This window comes from Callorhinchus milii, unplaced genomic scaffold (assembly GCF_018977255.1).
Source record: "Callorhinchus milii isolate IMCB2004 unplaced genomic scaffold, IMCB_Cmil_1.0 Scaffold25, whole genome shotgun sequence".
Taxonomy (NCBI): domain Eukaryota; kingdom Metazoa; phylum Chordata; class Chondrichthyes; order Chimaeriformes; family Callorhinchidae; genus Callorhinchus; species Callorhinchus milii.
The window spans coordinates 799506-817849 of record NW_024704766.1 but is presented as its reverse complement, the minus strand read 5'-3'; the positions used below and the strand labels follow the sequence as shown (position 1 = coordinate 817849).

The 18344-nt window shown below is 44.6% G+C and overlaps 1 protein-coding gene across 1 annotated transcript; it reads left to right on the top strand.

Annotated features, from left to right (window-relative positions):
- The first annotated feature begins 961 nt into the window (after nt 1-961).
- LOC103180267 (hepatocyte cell adhesion molecule) lies at nt 962-15990 on the top strand. Its single transcript, XM_042343821.1, has 8 exons — nt 962-979; nt 2202-2391; nt 8983-9324; nt 10515-10796; nt 11048-11141; nt 12549-12622; nt 13763-13827; nt 14610-15990. Exons 1-8 carry the CDS (start codon nt 962-964, stop codon nt 14895-14897), a joined length of 1353 nt encoding a protein of 450 aa, XP_042199755.1. The 3' UTR covers nt 14898-15990.
- Nucleotides 15991-18344: the final 2354 nt, after the last annotated feature.

Here is an 18344-nt window from a genome sequence, read left to right as displayed (position 1 = left end):
CTTTTTGGCAAAATAACAAGTTGCTCCTCTCAGAAATTGAGGGAACTGAACTCAGTCTCTCCTCTCTGCTCCATCACAGTGGAATAACCTCTTGTCACTGTCTTTTAATTAGGAACAATTTACAGCTGGAAATCTGTGTTGCTCTATTGCTATGGGAACTTCAGATTACCCTTTCTTTCTTCTGCTGTTTTTCTCCGGAGCTGCAGGGTACAAACACTCTTCCTGTCTTCCCCCACTCATCTCCTTTTTCTCCCCCGCACTCCAACATTGAAGGGATTTAGGTGAAAGTGCTTAAAATAAAGTTACACATAAGAAAAAAAAAATAGGCTTAATCCTTGGCTGGCACTACAGTATTTGTGTTCAGATATAAAGATATTGTAGTCAGATCTGAAATGAAAGATCTTTAAAGAAACAATTGATGGTGTGTGTTGTATGCCAATTGCTAAAAATATCTCATAAGAGAAGATTTGGATGAGGATCTTATCCTTCCAGAATACCCTCCCTATCCTTTTTCCATTACAGCTTTAAACTGTTAACAATAATCCTTGCATTTGATATAGCGCTTTTCACGTCGGGAGGACGTCCCAAAGCGCTTCACAGAACACATTGTAAAGTGAATTGACTGTATATTTGTGGGCGAACGCGGCAGCCAATGTCCCACAAACAGTCGTAGATTGAAAATGACCAATTTTTTATTATTGTTTTTGGTTTTGGAGGGATCATTATTAGGCTCTGTGTGGAGTAAGGAAACTTGCCCAAGGTTTCGCCCTCTGCCTGGAATTGAACTCAGGTCTCTCGCTTGCAAAGCGAGTGCTCTAACCACTGAGCTACAGGACTCCACAGAGAGTGTCCGTTAAGTTTATATGCCCTTTGAGACACTCTTTTTGAGGTTCGGGACTCTTCAATGTTCATAGCTGTGTCCAGTACTGGAGAATCATCTTTTTTGCTTTCTCTGCGCATCATGGTATCTCAACTCCAAGTACCCGCCTTTGCCCCATAACCCGGACCAAACAAACATCTATCCACCGCAGTCTTGAAAATTTTAATTGATCCAGCATCCATAGCCTTCTGGGGGAGGGAGAGAGTTCCAGATTTCCACTATCCTTTGTGTGAACAGGTGCTTCCTGATTTCACTCCACTATACAAATGCAAGTTGCTGTTGTTGTATCCTGTCATTCCTTGCCAGAAAATCTGTTTGTGGTAGACAGGAGAAGATCAGGCTGAGATGTTCCCATTGTTGAATAGGCTGTCATCAATCACTGACATGGCTGACACTGGAGTAAGGTGCCAGAAACTTCCTAGTACCGTACACCGGCTTTGCTGAAAAAATCTCAGACTGCAACCGTGATTGAGGAGAAGATTGATTAGACGACATCTAATGACATCCCATTAGAAAGCTTGTGAAAAGGATCACTTATGTTCGGAATCAGAATGTAATAGACTCCAATACTATAATTGCGGTGTCCCGTAGCATACTGGTTAGCACACTTGCCTCGCTAGCGAGAGGACCCAGGTTCAAGGCAAAACCTTAGGCAAGTTTCCTTTCTCCCTCCGCACACATGCCTCTGCTTACTTGGCAGTAAATAGGAATCCCGTTGTTAGTCGATTGGCAGATCGCTTTCCGGGGGTAATAGTCCCCTCAAAAATGAAGAAATGAATAATAATTTGGTCACTCAATCCGCAACTGTTTGTGGGACACAGCTGTGCACAATTGGCTGCTGCGTTTTGCCCACAATATACAGTCAATTCACTTAACAGTATATTCTGTGAAGCGCTTTGGAGACGTCTCAACGACATGATGCACATGGCAAGAACAGAATACTTCCATTTGATCAGTGCAATTTTTTAAAATTAGGATCACTCCCTATCTAACATATACTCCCTTCTCTCCCCAACGCAGTCAAATACCTCTCGAAGCTGTCTTGACGTCCAAAAAAAATCTAAATCGCTTGTTCTGAGAATTCAAAACCTTGTGATGTCGGGGATGTAGGAACTAAAATCGGGGCTGACAATCGTGATTGTGGGCCGTTAAACATATCGAGTGCAAATCATCACTTCCCGTGTTTTATCAAGAGATTTTTGTTGGTGGAAAAGGACAAGATCTTTATGATTCTCTCTTTTTTTCTTCCCTTCAGCCTGGCATGGAATCTCAGTGGTGAAAACCTCAGTAATAAATTAGAGAACACTGCCCTTCTATTCAGGGGAGTTGGCAGAGTAGAGATTTGTCGAAAACTCCTAGTGGTACTGAGGACGTGTCTGGAGTGTACAAATCATGCAAATCATCAGCAGCCAGTGCTAGTCCCAAAATGAAGGCAGAAAGGGAAGTATTCTCAAGAGGTTTCACCACGCTAGAGTTTTTCAACATTTTCTGCTTTCTTGCAGCACTCACAGGTAGGAAGGGGTTTTATTTCTTTTATTTCCTTCAGTATTTTTTTTGAACGTGTAAAGGCCATCTGATTTTAAAATACTCAAAAAAAAGTTTACTCGTTGCGCTTGCCGAGCTCTCGGTTAAGTTATTAAAACCAACATCACCCATGTCGGGGTAGGGTTGGGGGGGGGGCGGAGGGGAGCGATTTAAACATCGTTCTTTTCTTGCACACTCTGTGCAAACGTGCAGGAGTTTTGCGGAGTACTGTACTTGAGGACAGAGGGGGAAAAGAATCCCGAAGATTTAAGATGCTTTTGTTGGAGGAAAGATGTTAAAGTACAGTAGCTCCATTATAGTCGTTGAGTACCGTGACCTTAATCTAACATACATTATTTTGGGCTGTCTCTCCAAGAGAGAAAGCCATATGAAAAACTCTCCACAACATGGCCCCTGTCTATATAACATGCCGCTTTGTAAAGACAGTCATATAGAGCGATTCTACTGCACTTTGTTCCAGTTCAATTGTGTAGATTCTTTCACGTGACTACAACACATAGTTCATGTCGATGCAAACCTGTCGGTCTGTCTGTCATATCTGGGAATCATATCCAGTTTACGAGCTGAGGGGTGGAAGGGGGGGAAGGGAAGAAATGGCTGAGATGTGTGTGGGTGACGAGAGCGCCCGTGTTGGGGGCTTTAATTCTTTCATCCCCGGTTTTCCAACAGATAGCGCTTTTTTTTTTAAATTCATAAGTATTTTATTTTGCTTCCTCTCCCCCTTTTGTGTGATCCTGGGCGTTTGGGCAATGCTGCTTTCTGAGCTCAATGGTGGGGTACGGCAGATGGGCCTGGTATGGAGGGTGATCCAAAATGGAACCTCGACTGTTTTTTTTTCTCTCTCGGCCGCACCTCATGGACGACTCGACACAGTTCAGCAACTCAGCAGCTGTGTCACGTCCCATCAGGGTGACCTTTTGTGGTGCTGTGCGGTCTTTTTAAGATGATTTTCGCAGTCTCCAACAGTGATCTTTCACATCAGCGACAATAACCTGGGATCACAGACAACTTATCCACAAGGGAGTGATTCAGCCTTCAGAACCAACCTCTGAGATTGAATTCTCCCCCACCCCAGAAAAAAAAAACTCACTACGTTTTACCCTTTAGACCAAAACACATCTTTTTTAAAGAAAAACATTCCTTTTTTACTGTCCTGGTTGTTACCATGATAGAGCTGACATGGCTTAGCTGGAAGAGTAATAAAGATGGATATGACGCATGACCTGTCAGTATAAGGCACCGTCAAACCATTACTGGAGTGGTACTTGGGGGGGGTGGGGGGGTTAGAGTAGGAAATTAATAATGTCAGAAATTTACAGTCCCATTACCCATGTAGGTTTACAATATTTACTTAAAGCACTCCAAGGCCCTGCCCCACGTGAAGGGTGCTTTATAAACGCAAGCTGTTGTTGTTTATAGGGTCTGCGCATATTTTGTTTATAACTCCAGCTCAGGATCAATGCATCACACGCATTGCTGGACACCAGGAACCTTTAACCCGACTGTGTTTGTCATCATTCTGCGAGAGAAAGAGTGGGAAGAGTGGGATGAAGGGAAGGTTGGAGCACACGGGTAGACAAGGGCTAGAAGTACTGAGCGAAGACTAACATGAGCGATGTCTAAGGATAGTCAGCTAAGCGATCACTGAACCATGTCAAATGCTTGCAGATGATGCTTTTCTTCTTTGATTAGAAGGTTCTGCCTGTGGCTTTCTCAGACTTCTTGCACTTTGAGCTTCTGCCAATTACCTGAGGCTAATTTAGTTGAAATTAGCTACAAAACAATGTGTAGCTGTGTTCAATTTGTGACTGTTGCCCCACTGTAAAGGTCATAGCAACAGACAGTTCATTGCCGACGTTGCCTTTCCCCAATCTCAGATGTCATTCATTGACTGGACTTGCATTGAGACTGCAAATCGTGGCTCACACCTCATGCAAAGGCATCCAGTCAGTCAGTCATGAATAACTGTGATGTCAGATTAAAAAGGGTCATGGACTGAATGTATGTGTTGGTATACAAGATACTAAATGGGATGGAGCGTAATTGTTACAGACACAATGAGCCAAATGACTCACTTCTGTATGAAAATGTGTTTATAAAATTGCTTTATGGCAAGGCAGTAGTTACAGGTTCATTGTTGTGAAAGGCAAATTTAGGACAGCCATCAGGGAGGAGAATGAACAGCTAGAACAGAGTTTGAGGTAGAATGTTTAGCTCAAATGGGCCAAATGGCCTCTATCCAACCTTTCTTGGGATCTCTATCTATTTTCTCTGAATCTATTGTTCTTGTCCAGTCTCCACCTCTCTGTATTTCCACTTTTATACTGTGTTCTCCATTGCTGCATCATCCCTATAAATTGGGTAACCACTGAAGGCACAATGTAATATGGAATTTCAGGTATGTAAGTCCATTGCATTGATTGTTGCTGGGAAGGCAGCCAAACCGCAGTGATGGCAGGTGTGGACAAATCCAGACACACCTCTCTGTTCTGATCACAAGATAAGTATTAATAATAATAATGCTTATTTGAGCACAGATGCACATTAGTTGTGTTTTCTTGGCTGTTAATTTGCAGTTTTTTCATGTTATGTGCATCACTGTCTATTTTATTGTTATCTGTCATAGTTTGTCTACTCTAAAAAGCAAGCTGTTTGGGCCAGACTAAATACTCAGACAGGACCAGACACCAAGGCGCTGCTTGTAATCCCAGGTCTGACCAGATGTATAGGACATAGACCCAACCCATTGTAGAAACCTACTGTTTTCTGCCTTTGAATGCAGTGGGAAGCTTCAGATTTATACCAAATACTATATATTTCTGGGACAGTTTCTTTATCAGAATTTACTAAAACTGGACACTTTGCTTGCTGTGACCCAGTGCACACAGAAACAACTGAGTATGTATAATGTTAAGAAACCTATAACGTTTACCAGAAGACAAGAGGATAGGATCTTGGTTTAACGTCTAATCCAGATAATTGGCAAGAGTGAAGCTCTTGCTGAAATTGCATGTCCTGCGTTAATCTGGTGTCTTTTGTGCTATTAATTAGGAGTAGAAATTGCACAACTGCTTAACCTTCCATACATATCATGTCATTTCTTTGGTGATGTACTCAGAGATGGATTGTGATATTATCACAAGTAAGTCTGCGATTAAACAGGTCAATAACTTGATATTAACCTTGCACAGACAGTGGTGAGAAAGTGGAACTCACTGACAGAAGCTGTGGTTGAAGCAGAAAGCATCAGTGTATTTAAGAGGAAGCTTGATGCATACATAAGGGAGAAGGGAAGAGCGGGGATTAGCAGGGATGGAGGCTTGTGTCGAATAAAAACACTGGTGTGGACTAATTTGGCCTAATGACTCCAGCAGTTACCCCCAACGCACACTCTGGGATCCTCAAGCCATGGCTCTCACCAACCTGCGCCTAATACTGTCCGGATTTGGTAAGCAGGACGCAATTCCACTCCAACAATCTATCTCGGGGATTTCACGTATCAGACACCCGGCTGACCATAAAAGAATTGGGGCCTAATATCTTGTTTCCGTGCTGTGGCGTTCTATGTAATTCTAAGGAATAGCTAAAAGTACTTAACCCCAGTAAAGTATTCCCTGCCCTTAAGGCCCTCTGAGAGTTAACCGGGGTGGGAGTGCAGAAGACCTGCCGTTAGCTTGTGGTACATACCACCCCCTGAAGCCATTGTCCTGGGTGCTATTAGCATGTTCCGTGAGCTGCTTCTTCCAGCACTTTCTATACCACAAAAACACTGCTTTTCACAAGCCACTCTTTAAACACAGCCAAGAGGAGGAAATGAGTCCAACAAGCAAACTCTTTGTGCGTTACTTCCTGGCAGTTCCTTCAAGCCCATAAACTGCTGTTTTTCCCCCCCCGAGATGGAATGTTCACTTTCTCCCATCTTACTTGTTCGTTATCAATTATTGTCTTACGTTCACCCAATGGAACCTCCCACGGTTTAGCAGTTTGGAGTCAATGGATGGGCACACACTAAGGATAGATGGGCTTCAAGCGGATTCACTCTGCATTTTGGAGCTGGGTGGATGTTTAGTTCTAACATGAGCCACCTTATGGTATTTACAAACCTGATTATACTCTGGTTGCTAAAAAAGTTTGGGCTAACCCTGTTCAAACACGACACAGGTTCCCCTAATAGTAATAATAATCCTTGCATTTGACACAGCGCCTGATCACGTCTTCTGGACGTCTCAAAGCGCTTCACAGAATATGCTGTAAAGTGAATTGACTGTATATTTGTGGGCGAAACGCGGCAGCCAATTGCGCACAGCAGCGTCCCCCACAAACAGCCGTGGATTGAAAATGACCAATTTATTATTGTTTTGGAGGGATATTATTAGACGTGTGGAGTAAGGAAACTTGCCCAAAATACACAGTGAATTTACTTTATAGTATATCCTGTGAATCGCTTTGAGACTTCCTGAAAACGTGATAACAGTGCTTTATCAAATGCAAGTATTATTATCATTATTATTTGACCAATGGAAGAATGATAGGATCCCCTGTAATCCTGTTTAATGGTTATTTATTGTTAGCCCTCAGGCTATTAGCCCAACCTGCATTTTAGGCCCTTGAGTTTTTTTAAAATAAAAAATTGATAAATCCTACTCAAATTAAACTTATAAACAGAAATGTAAAAATATAGGTATCTTACAATTACAATATCTCTCCCATTCCACCACCCCCCCCCACCCCCACCAACCCAGACAACCTCAACACAATGCTTCCGTGTGAGGGAACCCTTATCTAAAGATCTGCTTTAACAGTCTATAGTTAAAAGTGTTGTTGCAATGCCCTACATCAGTAACGTGCATAAAGTCAGTTCCTATGGTGTTGTAGTTGGGATGCCAGCATATTCGGGGGAGGAGCAAGCTGCAGGGAGAGCAATTGATTGTGGAGGATGAATTATGGATGGAACAGTGTCATGGGAGATTTACTCCATAATTGACCTGTGCCGAACCTGACCTGGGAGTGCTGGATGGGACAATGTAGAGCGAGCTTTACTTTATATCTCGTCTGTGCTGTACCTGACCTGGGAGTGCTGCTGGATGGAGAATGTAAATTCGCGACTTGCGAATGCTTGATGTGGTGCTGGAACCAGCTGAGAGTCACATTGGCAGGTCACCCTCCCACTCTCCTGAGCACAGATGGTGAGAGATAAAGGCTGCGGAAGGAATGAGTAAAAAAAAATGGCTGGGTAGTCCCCTCAACCAACAAAAAAAGCCTTGTCACCATTTCTCTCTCTCTCTCTCTCTTCACTATGATGCTGGAACACTATAAAACAAACCTTTTATAGATAGGAACATTTATATAAAGAGCGCAATGCACACATACACCAAAAAAAAACAGCGGTTACAATGCACTGTTTATCCAGAGATAAAAAGCGAAGTGCACAGATTCAGTGACAAAAAAATTATGGGTGGGTGAAAAATTCGACCTGGGCCTAGGTTTATGCAGCATTTTCAAGTGTCCAGAGTTTGGTAAATTGTTCAAACAATTCAGTCTTTGAAGTTGGTTTTCTGGAGTTCTTAAAAGGCTTGAACCTGAGTATGTGGAAGGAATAAAGCCCACTGTTCTGTGTTAAAATCTGCCTGAGGTTCCAGTGCCTTGATTCTCCAACATTTTGCCACTCCCCACCATCTGTCTTGCTCACTGTGTATGGCAGGGTGGTCCTCCTGGCGATATTTACGGTGTGGCCAGCAAACGAGAAATATTCAATCAAGAAAAAAATATTCGGTTGGCTGACCAAAGAAAGTTGACTTCCACTTCCCTGGAGCGATGTGTAAGTTATACTCCATTATTGGAGACTATTGTAAACGTACAGATCCAAGCACGGTTGGCGTGGGTCTGTGTTGGCGTCAGTGCCTCCATAACAATTCACGAGCTGTCATTGCGGGGATTCACTCCCAGAGCATGAGAACTCGCTCGCTCAAACCAGAAGACATCAGACATCACTTTTAAAACTCTGCCAGGCTTGAAATAGCCACTGCAGCACTGATCCAATGGCACAGACTATAGGGTTCCAGCTCCAACTGTTTTCATTGACACAGAAAACAGAGATATTCATATGGAATGCCAACAGGTCTCCCAAGATTCATGAAGGTTTGAAAAGATAAATAGCGGAAGCGAGAAGTCCTCGGTTTGATTCCCGGCCGGGCCAAAGCCTTAGACCAGTTTCCTTACTCCACGAGCCTCTGTTTACCTAGTGGTCAGTCAGAACTCTAGCAGTATTTCTGGTAGTAATGATCCTTCCAAAAATAATAATTTGGTCACTCAATCCACGACTGTTTGTGGGACACTGTTGTGCGTAGTTGGCCTCCGCGTTTCCCCCACAAAATATACAGTCACTTCACTTTACAATATATTCCATGAAGAGCTTTGAGACGTCTTGAAAACGTGATAAGGCGTAATATCAAATGCAAGGATTATTATTATGATTACTTAAGGCCATTCGGCTAATCGTGTCTAAATGTGGCTTTCTTCGCCTGAACGTCTCATTATGATCTCACTGTGTGTTTTAGTGCCAGCAGAAGGGGTGAATATAACGGGTCACAGCCAGAACACACTGGGAGTTGTAGGGGAATCAGCATTGCTGTCTATACATTACACCACCATCAGCTCCGAGACCCCAGTCATTCAGTGGCAGCTGAAGCGAGACAAGCCCATCACCCTGGTCCAGTCCTTTGGCACCCGTATCCTGGGCAAGCTGCGGCCAGAATACAAGGACCGGATCGAGATCTTTAGGAACGGGTCACTGCTGATCCACAACCTGCAACTGGACGACGAGGGAATGTACGAAGTTGAGATCGCTATCACGGATGACGCTTTCACCGCTGTGAAGACCGTCAATCTCACTGTAGACAGTACGTGATTGTTTACTCAATTATTTATCGTTCGCTTCCCAATTAGAAGTTACCGTGGGTAATAATCCACCACTCCTCCACCCCCCCACCCCTGCCCCCGCCCCCAAAATAATCATTTGGTCACCCAATCCATGACCATTTGGGGGACGTCGCTGTGCGCGATTGGTGCCTGCATTTCACCCACAAAATACACAGTCATTGCACTTTACATTATATTCTGCGAAGCGCTTTGAGACATCTCGTCTCGATATCAAAAGCAAGGATTATTACTATTTTTAAATACACAGTCATTACACTGCACAGTAAAATTCTGTGAAATGCATCTCAACAATGCAACAAGGCACTATATCAAATGTAAGATTATTATGATCATTTCGCAGCCTATTCAGTACCACAGATTTGTTCCTTAATTAGTGTTGAGTTGAACAACCTCCTCATTTACCTCAACAATCAAACCTAAGATGTGGTCTTTGCGTAATTACCTTAAATCAATGCCCTCTAGTAACCGATAAACTGACCATTGGAATTAATTTCTACGTACTCTGCCAAATCTTAAATATGGTAATCAGGAGTTCCATTATTAGTTGGCCTAAAGCCCAAGATCTTATCTGGACAACTGGCGTCCTTAGATTGGAAGCTGTTGTTTGATCAAGGTGACCCACGTTGTTTTTCTCTGCATTGATCCCCGCACTAAACTCCATACCCCTATCACACCAGCTCTAGCCGGGTTCCACTGGCTCTTTATCGCCGAACGGATCAATTTCAAGATCCTCACATTCGTTTCCAAACCCCTTCATGCCCGGGCACCTCCCTCTCGCCCTCTCTGACCTGCTTACTCCCCAACCCACTGCCCGCTGCCTCCGCTCGACTGGCTCTGGCCGCCTGCTTGTCCCTCGTGCCTTCCGTTCCACCATCGGTGGCCGCACTTTTAGCCACTACGCCGCGAAACTCTGGAACACTCTCCCTCTATCCTTCCGCCTCTACCCCTTCCTTCCCCATCTTCAGGTCGCACCTGAAGACCTTCGTGTTTGACCGTGTCTAAGGTCACCTCCCCCTCCTCCCAGCTCAGCATTGTGCTCCACCACTGTCAAGCGCTACCTGCGTGAGGGGCACTGTGTATTGTTTCATGCCTTCTGGTTTTAAGCCCTTTATTCACTGTCTTCTCTTCTTCTCTCCCTTGACGATCGCAGTCCCCGTCAGCAAGCCCGTGGTGATGTTATCCTCCTCTACGGTGCTGGAACTGAGCGAGTCCGTTACCTTTAACTGTTCGATTGAGAACGGCACCAAGCCGACGTATATCTGGCTGAAGGGAGGGAAACCGTTGGACATCGACACCAGACTCACTCTATCCAAGGACCAGCAGATCCTGACCATTACCAGGGTCTTCATGGCGGATGATGATATCTACAGCTGCATCGTGCAAAACCCCATCAGCAGCTCTCGCAGTGTGCCCGTCAAACTCACGGTGTACAGTAAGTGATAGGGAGACCCAGTGGGTGGGCCTCGCACTCTGTGTGTTTCAGTGACAGCAGAAGAGGTGAATATTAACAGATCACATTCCAGTCCACACTGGGATTGAGTTGTAGGAGAGTTGGCCTTGCTGTCTCTGCAATATACCTTGATGTTCTTCCCTCGTTCCACGCTTTGCCTTCTGTATCTTGAACGTCCTGACGAGTAACCCTGAGAGGAGTCTGGGCTTTGACCTGATTGTGTCTCTCCGCAGGGCGGAGTTCTTTATACATCATTCTCTGCACCGGGGGTATCTTTCTTCTGGTTACCTTGGTAACCGTGTGTGCCTGTTGGAAACCTTCCAAAAGGTAAGATGTCTCTCATGTTTCTCGTTAGACCTTGCGTAGACACATTAGATTTGAAAAGAGAAGTGAGTTTCTCCCGGTGTCGTGAACAGTAGATTGATTGGCCGTTCACTTCCTGGCTGTTTGTGGGGAGATTGCTATGCACAAATTGGTTGTCGAGTTCACCTACAAAATACACAGCTACTGTTACAGTTACTGTGAATTTTGGCACTTCGAGCCATCTTTCTGATGTGAAAGGTGATATTTCAACTGTCGGGATCAACCTAATAATTCTGAATAGTCCACCTGAACAGGGCACAGATGGGACCTCAGGTTAACGTCTCATCTGAAGTACAATACCTTGTTAAGTAGACAAAGTTAAAGTATTGTATTTGTACAGGGTACACGCTGTAGTAAGAAAGCTGCCCCTGATAAATGTAACTGTATTTTACCTAAGTTGAAATTATATGTATTACTATAAAATCTGGGTCAGCGAGCCTGCTAAATCCCTGGACCTAACGGCAATCGAAGAGTTAACAGAATTTCCCCTGAATATATAATAATAATCCTTGCATTTGATACAGCGCCTTCTCACGGCTTCGAGGCGTCTCAAAGCGCTTCACAGGATACACTGTAAAGTGAATTGAATGTGTATTGCGTGGGTGAAACGCGGCAGCCAGTTGCGCACAGCAGCGTCCCACAAACAGTCGTGGATTGAGTGACCAAATTATTATTATTATTTTTTTTGCTGTGGTTTACTGTTAAGATCCATCATCTAGTAACTGAGGACAGGACTATGGCTTTAAGCGGACTGATACACCGAGCGGGTGATGTAACTGGTCTGGCTGTGACCGAGGTCTTGTGACATGAAGGGCACAGTGTTTGGGATTAGCCTTGATCTCTGCCGCAAGGCTCTGGCTCCGTGACTGGAAGTAAAGCAAAAAGGGGAACAAGAGCGGGAGCAACTGGGTCTAACCTACTGATAAGAGCAAGGAAGAAAATTTCCCTTCATTAAACATAAGAATCATAGGCGTTCACGAGGCAGAAGGCAGCCATTCTGCCCATCATGTCCCGTCAGCTCTCAGAGCAAGCTATTAATAATCCTTATCAATAATAATGCTTGCATCTGATATAGCACCTGATCACGTCATTGGGACAACAGCAGCAAAAATAACTTGCATTTCTATAGGGCCCCTCACGTAAGGTAGCGTCCTGGAACGCATTTTACAGAAGTGTCTCAAAGCGCTTCACAGAATACATTGTAAAGTGAATTGACTGTGTATTTTGTGGGCAAAACGCGGCAGCCAATTGCGCACAGCAGCGTCCCCACAAACAGTCGTGGATTGAGTGACCACATTTTTTTTTAGGGTATTATTACCTCCGGAGAGTGATAGTGTTCTGAATCTCACTGTTCGTTGGTTTTTTTTTCAGAAATAAAGGAAAAGGAGACAAACAGGGATCTTCGGAGAATGTGGATCGTAATGAGGATCAGGGGAAGCATGAAGGTTAGTCACAGAGAGGTAGGGTGGAGTCTGAATGAACCAGCAACCTCAGAAATTGAGGTACGGTTTGTGGAGTAAATTACCGGAAGAAACACGTGATGAAATATTGCACATTTACCCCATTGATCTTTTTGGTATTAAATCCCTGTGCAGCACAATTAGGCTTTAGCAGAGTAAGGTCAGCAACAAATCCTTACATTTATACAATAATCCTTGCATTTGATATAGCGCCTTACCACATCTTCGAGCCGTCTCAAAGCGCTTCACAGCTCTAAAAGTCAATTATTATTAATACATTTCTGTGAGTGTATGAACAGTGGTTCTACATTTATCAGTGTTGCATTTCATTTCCCCTGTGTTCGGTTACAAGCTGATCTCTATCCTTTTGCAAAATTGGTGATTCCCCGTTTTGTGCTCTCGGCAAACGTGACCAACTTAGCTATCGGTTTGTTGAATCGAGTTGGAAGAAATAGAGAATCGCGTGATCTTTGTGCCTTTTCCCTCCGAGTGTGTCCGGACTACTCTTCTATGTGCAGCCACAAGAGGGCAAGAGAGAAAGCAACCCAATCCAGGGTGATTAACCCTCAGCTCTTTTTCCTCGGTCTCCCCTATCAGTTCGAATTTCAACTCCACTTGACAACGTATCTCAAAGCCGTGGATGTCATATATACATGCGCTGTCTCACCACACACACACACACACACACAAATATAAAAGCTCATATATTCAATATATGAGAAAAGGAGACGTAAACTAATCTTGGAGCTAAAAGTGGGTCCAGAAATAATTTCTTGCTTCTTTCCTCCCTGGCTCACATCACTAGAAGGTCATAGAGGCAGAACTGATTGGAATGGTAAAGAGGGAGATACAGTATATAGATAATTGGGGCATAAGGATGGGGAACAATGTGGAGAAAATGCAGGAAGATCTTTCACAACAAAGAATTGTGAAAGATTTAATGATGGGCCCGAACAGTCTATTTCCTGTTGCTATATGCCAGACACCTGCATGAACAGGCAGACACATACTGTACACACACACTGCTCAATCGCTTGAGGCTTTGGCAAAAGCTGAACAGATACAAAGCACCAGTGAACTCTCAGAGTCAATCATTAACTGCTTCTCATGTGTCTGATTTACCAGAGCTGCTACCGAAAGTGGGGCCTGAGCGCAAGAATCCAGTGGCTTTGTACGTCATCAAAGAAAAGGTACGTGGAGCAGTCCGCCTGTTAATAATAATCATCTTTGTTACAGGAAGATGTCCCAGATTTACTGTGAATTCTCTGTTTATAATAATAATAATCCTTGCATTTGATATAGCGCTTTTCACGTCGGGAGGACGTCTCACTGTAAAGTGAATTGACTGTATATTTGTGGGCGAACGCGGCGGCCAATTGCGCACAGCAATGTCCCACAAACAGTCATAGATTGAAAATGACCAATTTATTATTGTTTTGGGTTTTGGAGGGATTATTATTAGGCTCTGTGTGGAGTAAGGAAACTTGCCCAAGGTTTCGCCCTGACCTGCCGGGGATTGAACTCAGGTCTCTCACTTGCAAAGCGAGTGCTCTAACCACTGAGCTACAGGACTCCACAAATTTGGTTTGGATACTCTTAAGCATAATGATGGGTTTCTGCATGTGCCAGACACCCGGCTGGCAAAAAACAATGGAGTGACTCTGTCTACCTTTTGGACGAAAGCGGTAGCCAATTTGCGCCCAGTAATGACCCACAAACAGCCATGGAGTGTTTACCTCAACACCTTACTAATTAAGTAACAGAACCAGTGCTATTAAAAACAAGAAAGGATTAAAAATAATCAGGGGCTTTCCCTTTCATACAATCATTTCCCCCCAAAGTCATTACAAGTTTAAATCGCTGGCTTCCCTGGAGAAAGGGAGATAGTTCATGTTTTATTGGCACCACTTGTGGAGTCACACTCGGCTGAGATCAAACATACATTGTGATTCCGACACTGTCTTTCTTCCAGGAATCCCCAGAAGGTGAGGACGAGTACCAAAGTGATTCCAAAGGCACAGCCGAGCCGGCCGGCTTCTCGGGTCCCTCCATGTCTCCGCCCAGATCCACGGCACACATGGGCCGCTCTCCCCGGAGGTACAATAAGTCTCCTGTCCGATCCCCGAGCTCCACCAGAGCACACAAGTCCCCCAGTCGATCCCCCAGCTCCCCGGCCCACCAGAGAGGCTCCAGCCGAGTCCTGCGGCCGGCCGGAGTCCATATGATCAAGGAGCAAGACGAGGTCAATGTGGAGAATTAGCCCGTCAAGCCCCTGGTCTTCTCTCGTGGTTGTAAAACAAGGCGTAGGTGCTGAGTTATGAGCACAGAGCACATGCTGCGACCTTGCTCCATCACTGCTTTTTTTTTCTGGGTGTTTTACATATACATACGTCCCCGTAACCCCGTCCCTGATAATGGTTTCACACCTAAAGCCCTAGTTCCCAGCAGGTAAACAAGGGCCGAACACTCCATCCGTCCATCCATTCATTCATTCATTGCCCTCAGATCTCAGGGCAGGAATACACCTCCCTCAGTACCTCTGCCTGAGTTACCCATTGCCATTTGGGTGGGAGTTGAGGGTGAGGAGGAAATTGCTCACCCATTGACCTTCAAGCCCTCCTCGTGTGTGTGTGTGTGCGCGCATGCACACATGGGTATATGTGTGTGTGTCGGAGGGAAAGCACACCTAACCTTCATTCACTGCTTCCTCCATTGGCAAGTTGATGGTTCCATGGGCAAGAGACTACCACCCACCATTCCATTGCATTGGAACTCCCACATGCCCACGTCACCCCACCCCAACCTGTGCCAATGACAGTCACAGTTACTGGTTTGGCAGCCATTGTCCCCTTGACAGCAAGTCTGGTGTGAGAGAGCACAATGCCATTCCCAGCCAATGATTGACTCATAAACCAAACTGTACTGTTTCAGTGAGACATTCCTGACAATTGTTTTAGTTCAAATCTGGGTCGCTCTTTCAATGTATATTTGGACCATAAGGTCACAGAGATCATGGACCAACACAATCGTCGCTGTAGCCTGGGTAAACTATGCTATTCCTTTCCCCTGTGTATGCGGATTTCACTTAAAACCCATAGGTTTTGCTTGTCTTAAATAACAAAGTGCCTTTGCATTGCTTAGACAGAGATAGCACGTCCAGACTGGACCGACTGACCACTAATCCTACCATTGCTCTGTTACCTGGATAGAGCGTATTATTTCAGGCAGCTCAGCTGTCAAACCGAGATGCGAGGGGTGTTGTTTAGTGATGTAGACAGCGCACTGCAGGACAATTGACGTGAAGCAGTGACACAAAAAAAAATCAATAAAGATTTTATTGCAGATTCCTGGGACTTGCCTTTAACACTTGTATTTTTGTTTAAAAAAAGGAAATGTCGGCAGGAAACAGAGATAAAACTACACGTTTTTAACATGGCCTTCAACACGTATCGGCAAGCAGGAAGTCTGAGAGTGACTTCTATTCTGCGATCGATCGTTGGTGGCTTTTTGCTTTCGGGCTGTTTCATGGCCAAGAAAAGGGAGGGGGGGCGGGTTGGTAAGGCGTTAAAAAGCAGTAACCCCTGATAGTGTAGTATTTCAGCTGAAGACAAGGATGGAGACTCGAATAATAATCCTCACATTTGATATAGCGCCCGATCATGTATTCAAGACACCAACAAAATTACATTTTAAAGTGCCTTTCAAGTCGGGAGGATGTCCCAAGGCGTTGGACAGACAAGAGTTTTGGACCCGATCTGGAGATCGGGGAGGGTGAAGGGAAGCAGGGAGGGAGATCAAGAGCACGGACAAAGAGGAGGGCCTTGATGGAGTCAAGGGAGGGGCCCAGTGTCTCAAAAAAGTCTCAAAGCACCTCACAGAATAAACTGTAAAGTCTGATGACTGTGTATTCCGTGGACAAAACAAAATATTTTATTTAAAAAATATATTTTATTAAAAGCAAAATATCAATGGTGCATTGACAGCCCCTATCCGGCTGCACAACAACCACTTGGCCAAGCTCTCGGAAGGTCAACAGCCCATATCCACTGGAACCCCAGTGCTTTCGGACACAAAGCCAAGAGAACTCAATACAGAAAACAAAATGGAACGGTGGTAAAATATAAAATATACGCATTTGCAATTTTATTTAAATTTGTTTTTACACACAAGGTTTAAAAGGAATGTAATTGCACCCAGTCACACACGACTTATCAATCACAAAGGCACTGGTCCAGTCTATCAATGGATTTCCAGCTCTACTGCATTGCGTTAGTGCATTCATTAAGACTCTTTTGTGCCCCTTCAAGGGGAATCTCTGTTTGTCTGTTTAAAATACATTTCCCTCACCTTCAAACGAGCATTTGACTCAAGTCTTCAGAGATCAAATGGATTTGTTTGCAACACGCTATGGACTTGCTTTGAAATATTTTGAGGCATTCGAAATAGAATGCTCCACACTGTGTCAAACGTGTTCATTCTACATCACAATGAAGCAAATCTTTTGGTCAAAAGACAAGTTCCTCAAGAACATTGAGTCTGTCGAGGAGAGGCATGAATGTTGGGTTGAGGGAGACTTCTAACGTTTGGATCGAGAGCACAATTTCTCTGATCCACTTTCCCTTTCTTTTTGAGAAAACCAGGCAAAGGGCCAAGGCCATAAGGTAGGACACTATCAAGGTGTAAGAAAATAAGAGAGAAAAGATAAGAAGCAAGTGGCAAGCTGGCTTCAAATGCTCGTTGATTCTAGGACAGAAGACAGAGAGGCAGGTAGACTGAGTAAGAGCAGGTCCACAGCCTTGAATGGGGAGGAGGGCAAGGCAGCAGGTGGTAGTGCAACAAATCTTCACAGGGATTTGGAAGGTGGAAGATGATGGTGGAGGTGGAAATGGCTTTTGACATTGGGAAGGGAGGAAAGTACAGAGTAGCGTTAGTCATAGTCACATCACAAGCCAATTGTAGCACCCCATCACTACTGAGATCAGCTAACTCAACTGTAGGGTACTGGTTGGAGCACTCACCTCGCAAGCGAGAGGACCTGGGTTTGACTCCCGGATGGAGGAAGGCTTGAATGACACCTTCCTATCCTGAGTGACCCTGCAGCACAAACAGGTGTGAGCTGTCAGCAGAGTAACGAGGGCACTAACAATAGTGACATCGTTAGTAAGAGTTCATCAGGAATCACAGCTGGGTACCAGCCACTTCATTCTCTTTCAGGTAATTCTGAATTTATTGCAAAGGGATCTTTGTGCTCATGCAGAGAAGGGACTGTCATCATTGTCATCTCAGTTATGTGAAAGCAGGCCTAGTGTTGGGGGCTGTTTGTTTTATCCAGGAAGCTACCTTTCGCTTTGCCAACAAATGTGAGTGTGTGCGTTACCTGCATTTGAGGCCTGGATTCGTATCACTTCATCGGACTCAACCCGCCCGCTCCCTCCTCTGTCTCAGTCCTTTCTCCCTGGCCCACCAATAATAATAACAACAATAATCCTTGCATTTGATACAGCACCTTATCACGTCTTCGAGACGTCTCAAAGTGCTTCACAGGATACACCGTAAAGTGAAATGACTATTTTGTAGGCGAAACAGCCCCTAACACAAGGCACCTGATTTCTGAATGCATTGTTTCGTATTGTATTGCACAATCAGTGGGCAGCACAGCGGGGCGCGGATGAGAGGGGGAACGAGGGGGGTGATGTGGGGAGGGGCG

Bases quoted from the DNA above. Each gene is read 5' to 3' on its own strand.
- LOC103180267 (XM_042343821.1), top strand. The intron at 11,142-12,548 runs GTAAGATGTCTC...TTTTTTTTTCAG, and splicing joins TGTTGGAAACCTTCCAAAAG to AAATAAAGGAAAAGGAGACA. The intron at 12,623-13,762 runs GTTAGTCACAGA...CTGATTTACCAG, and splicing joins GGATCAGGGGAAGCATGAAG to AGCTGCTACCGAAAGTGGGG.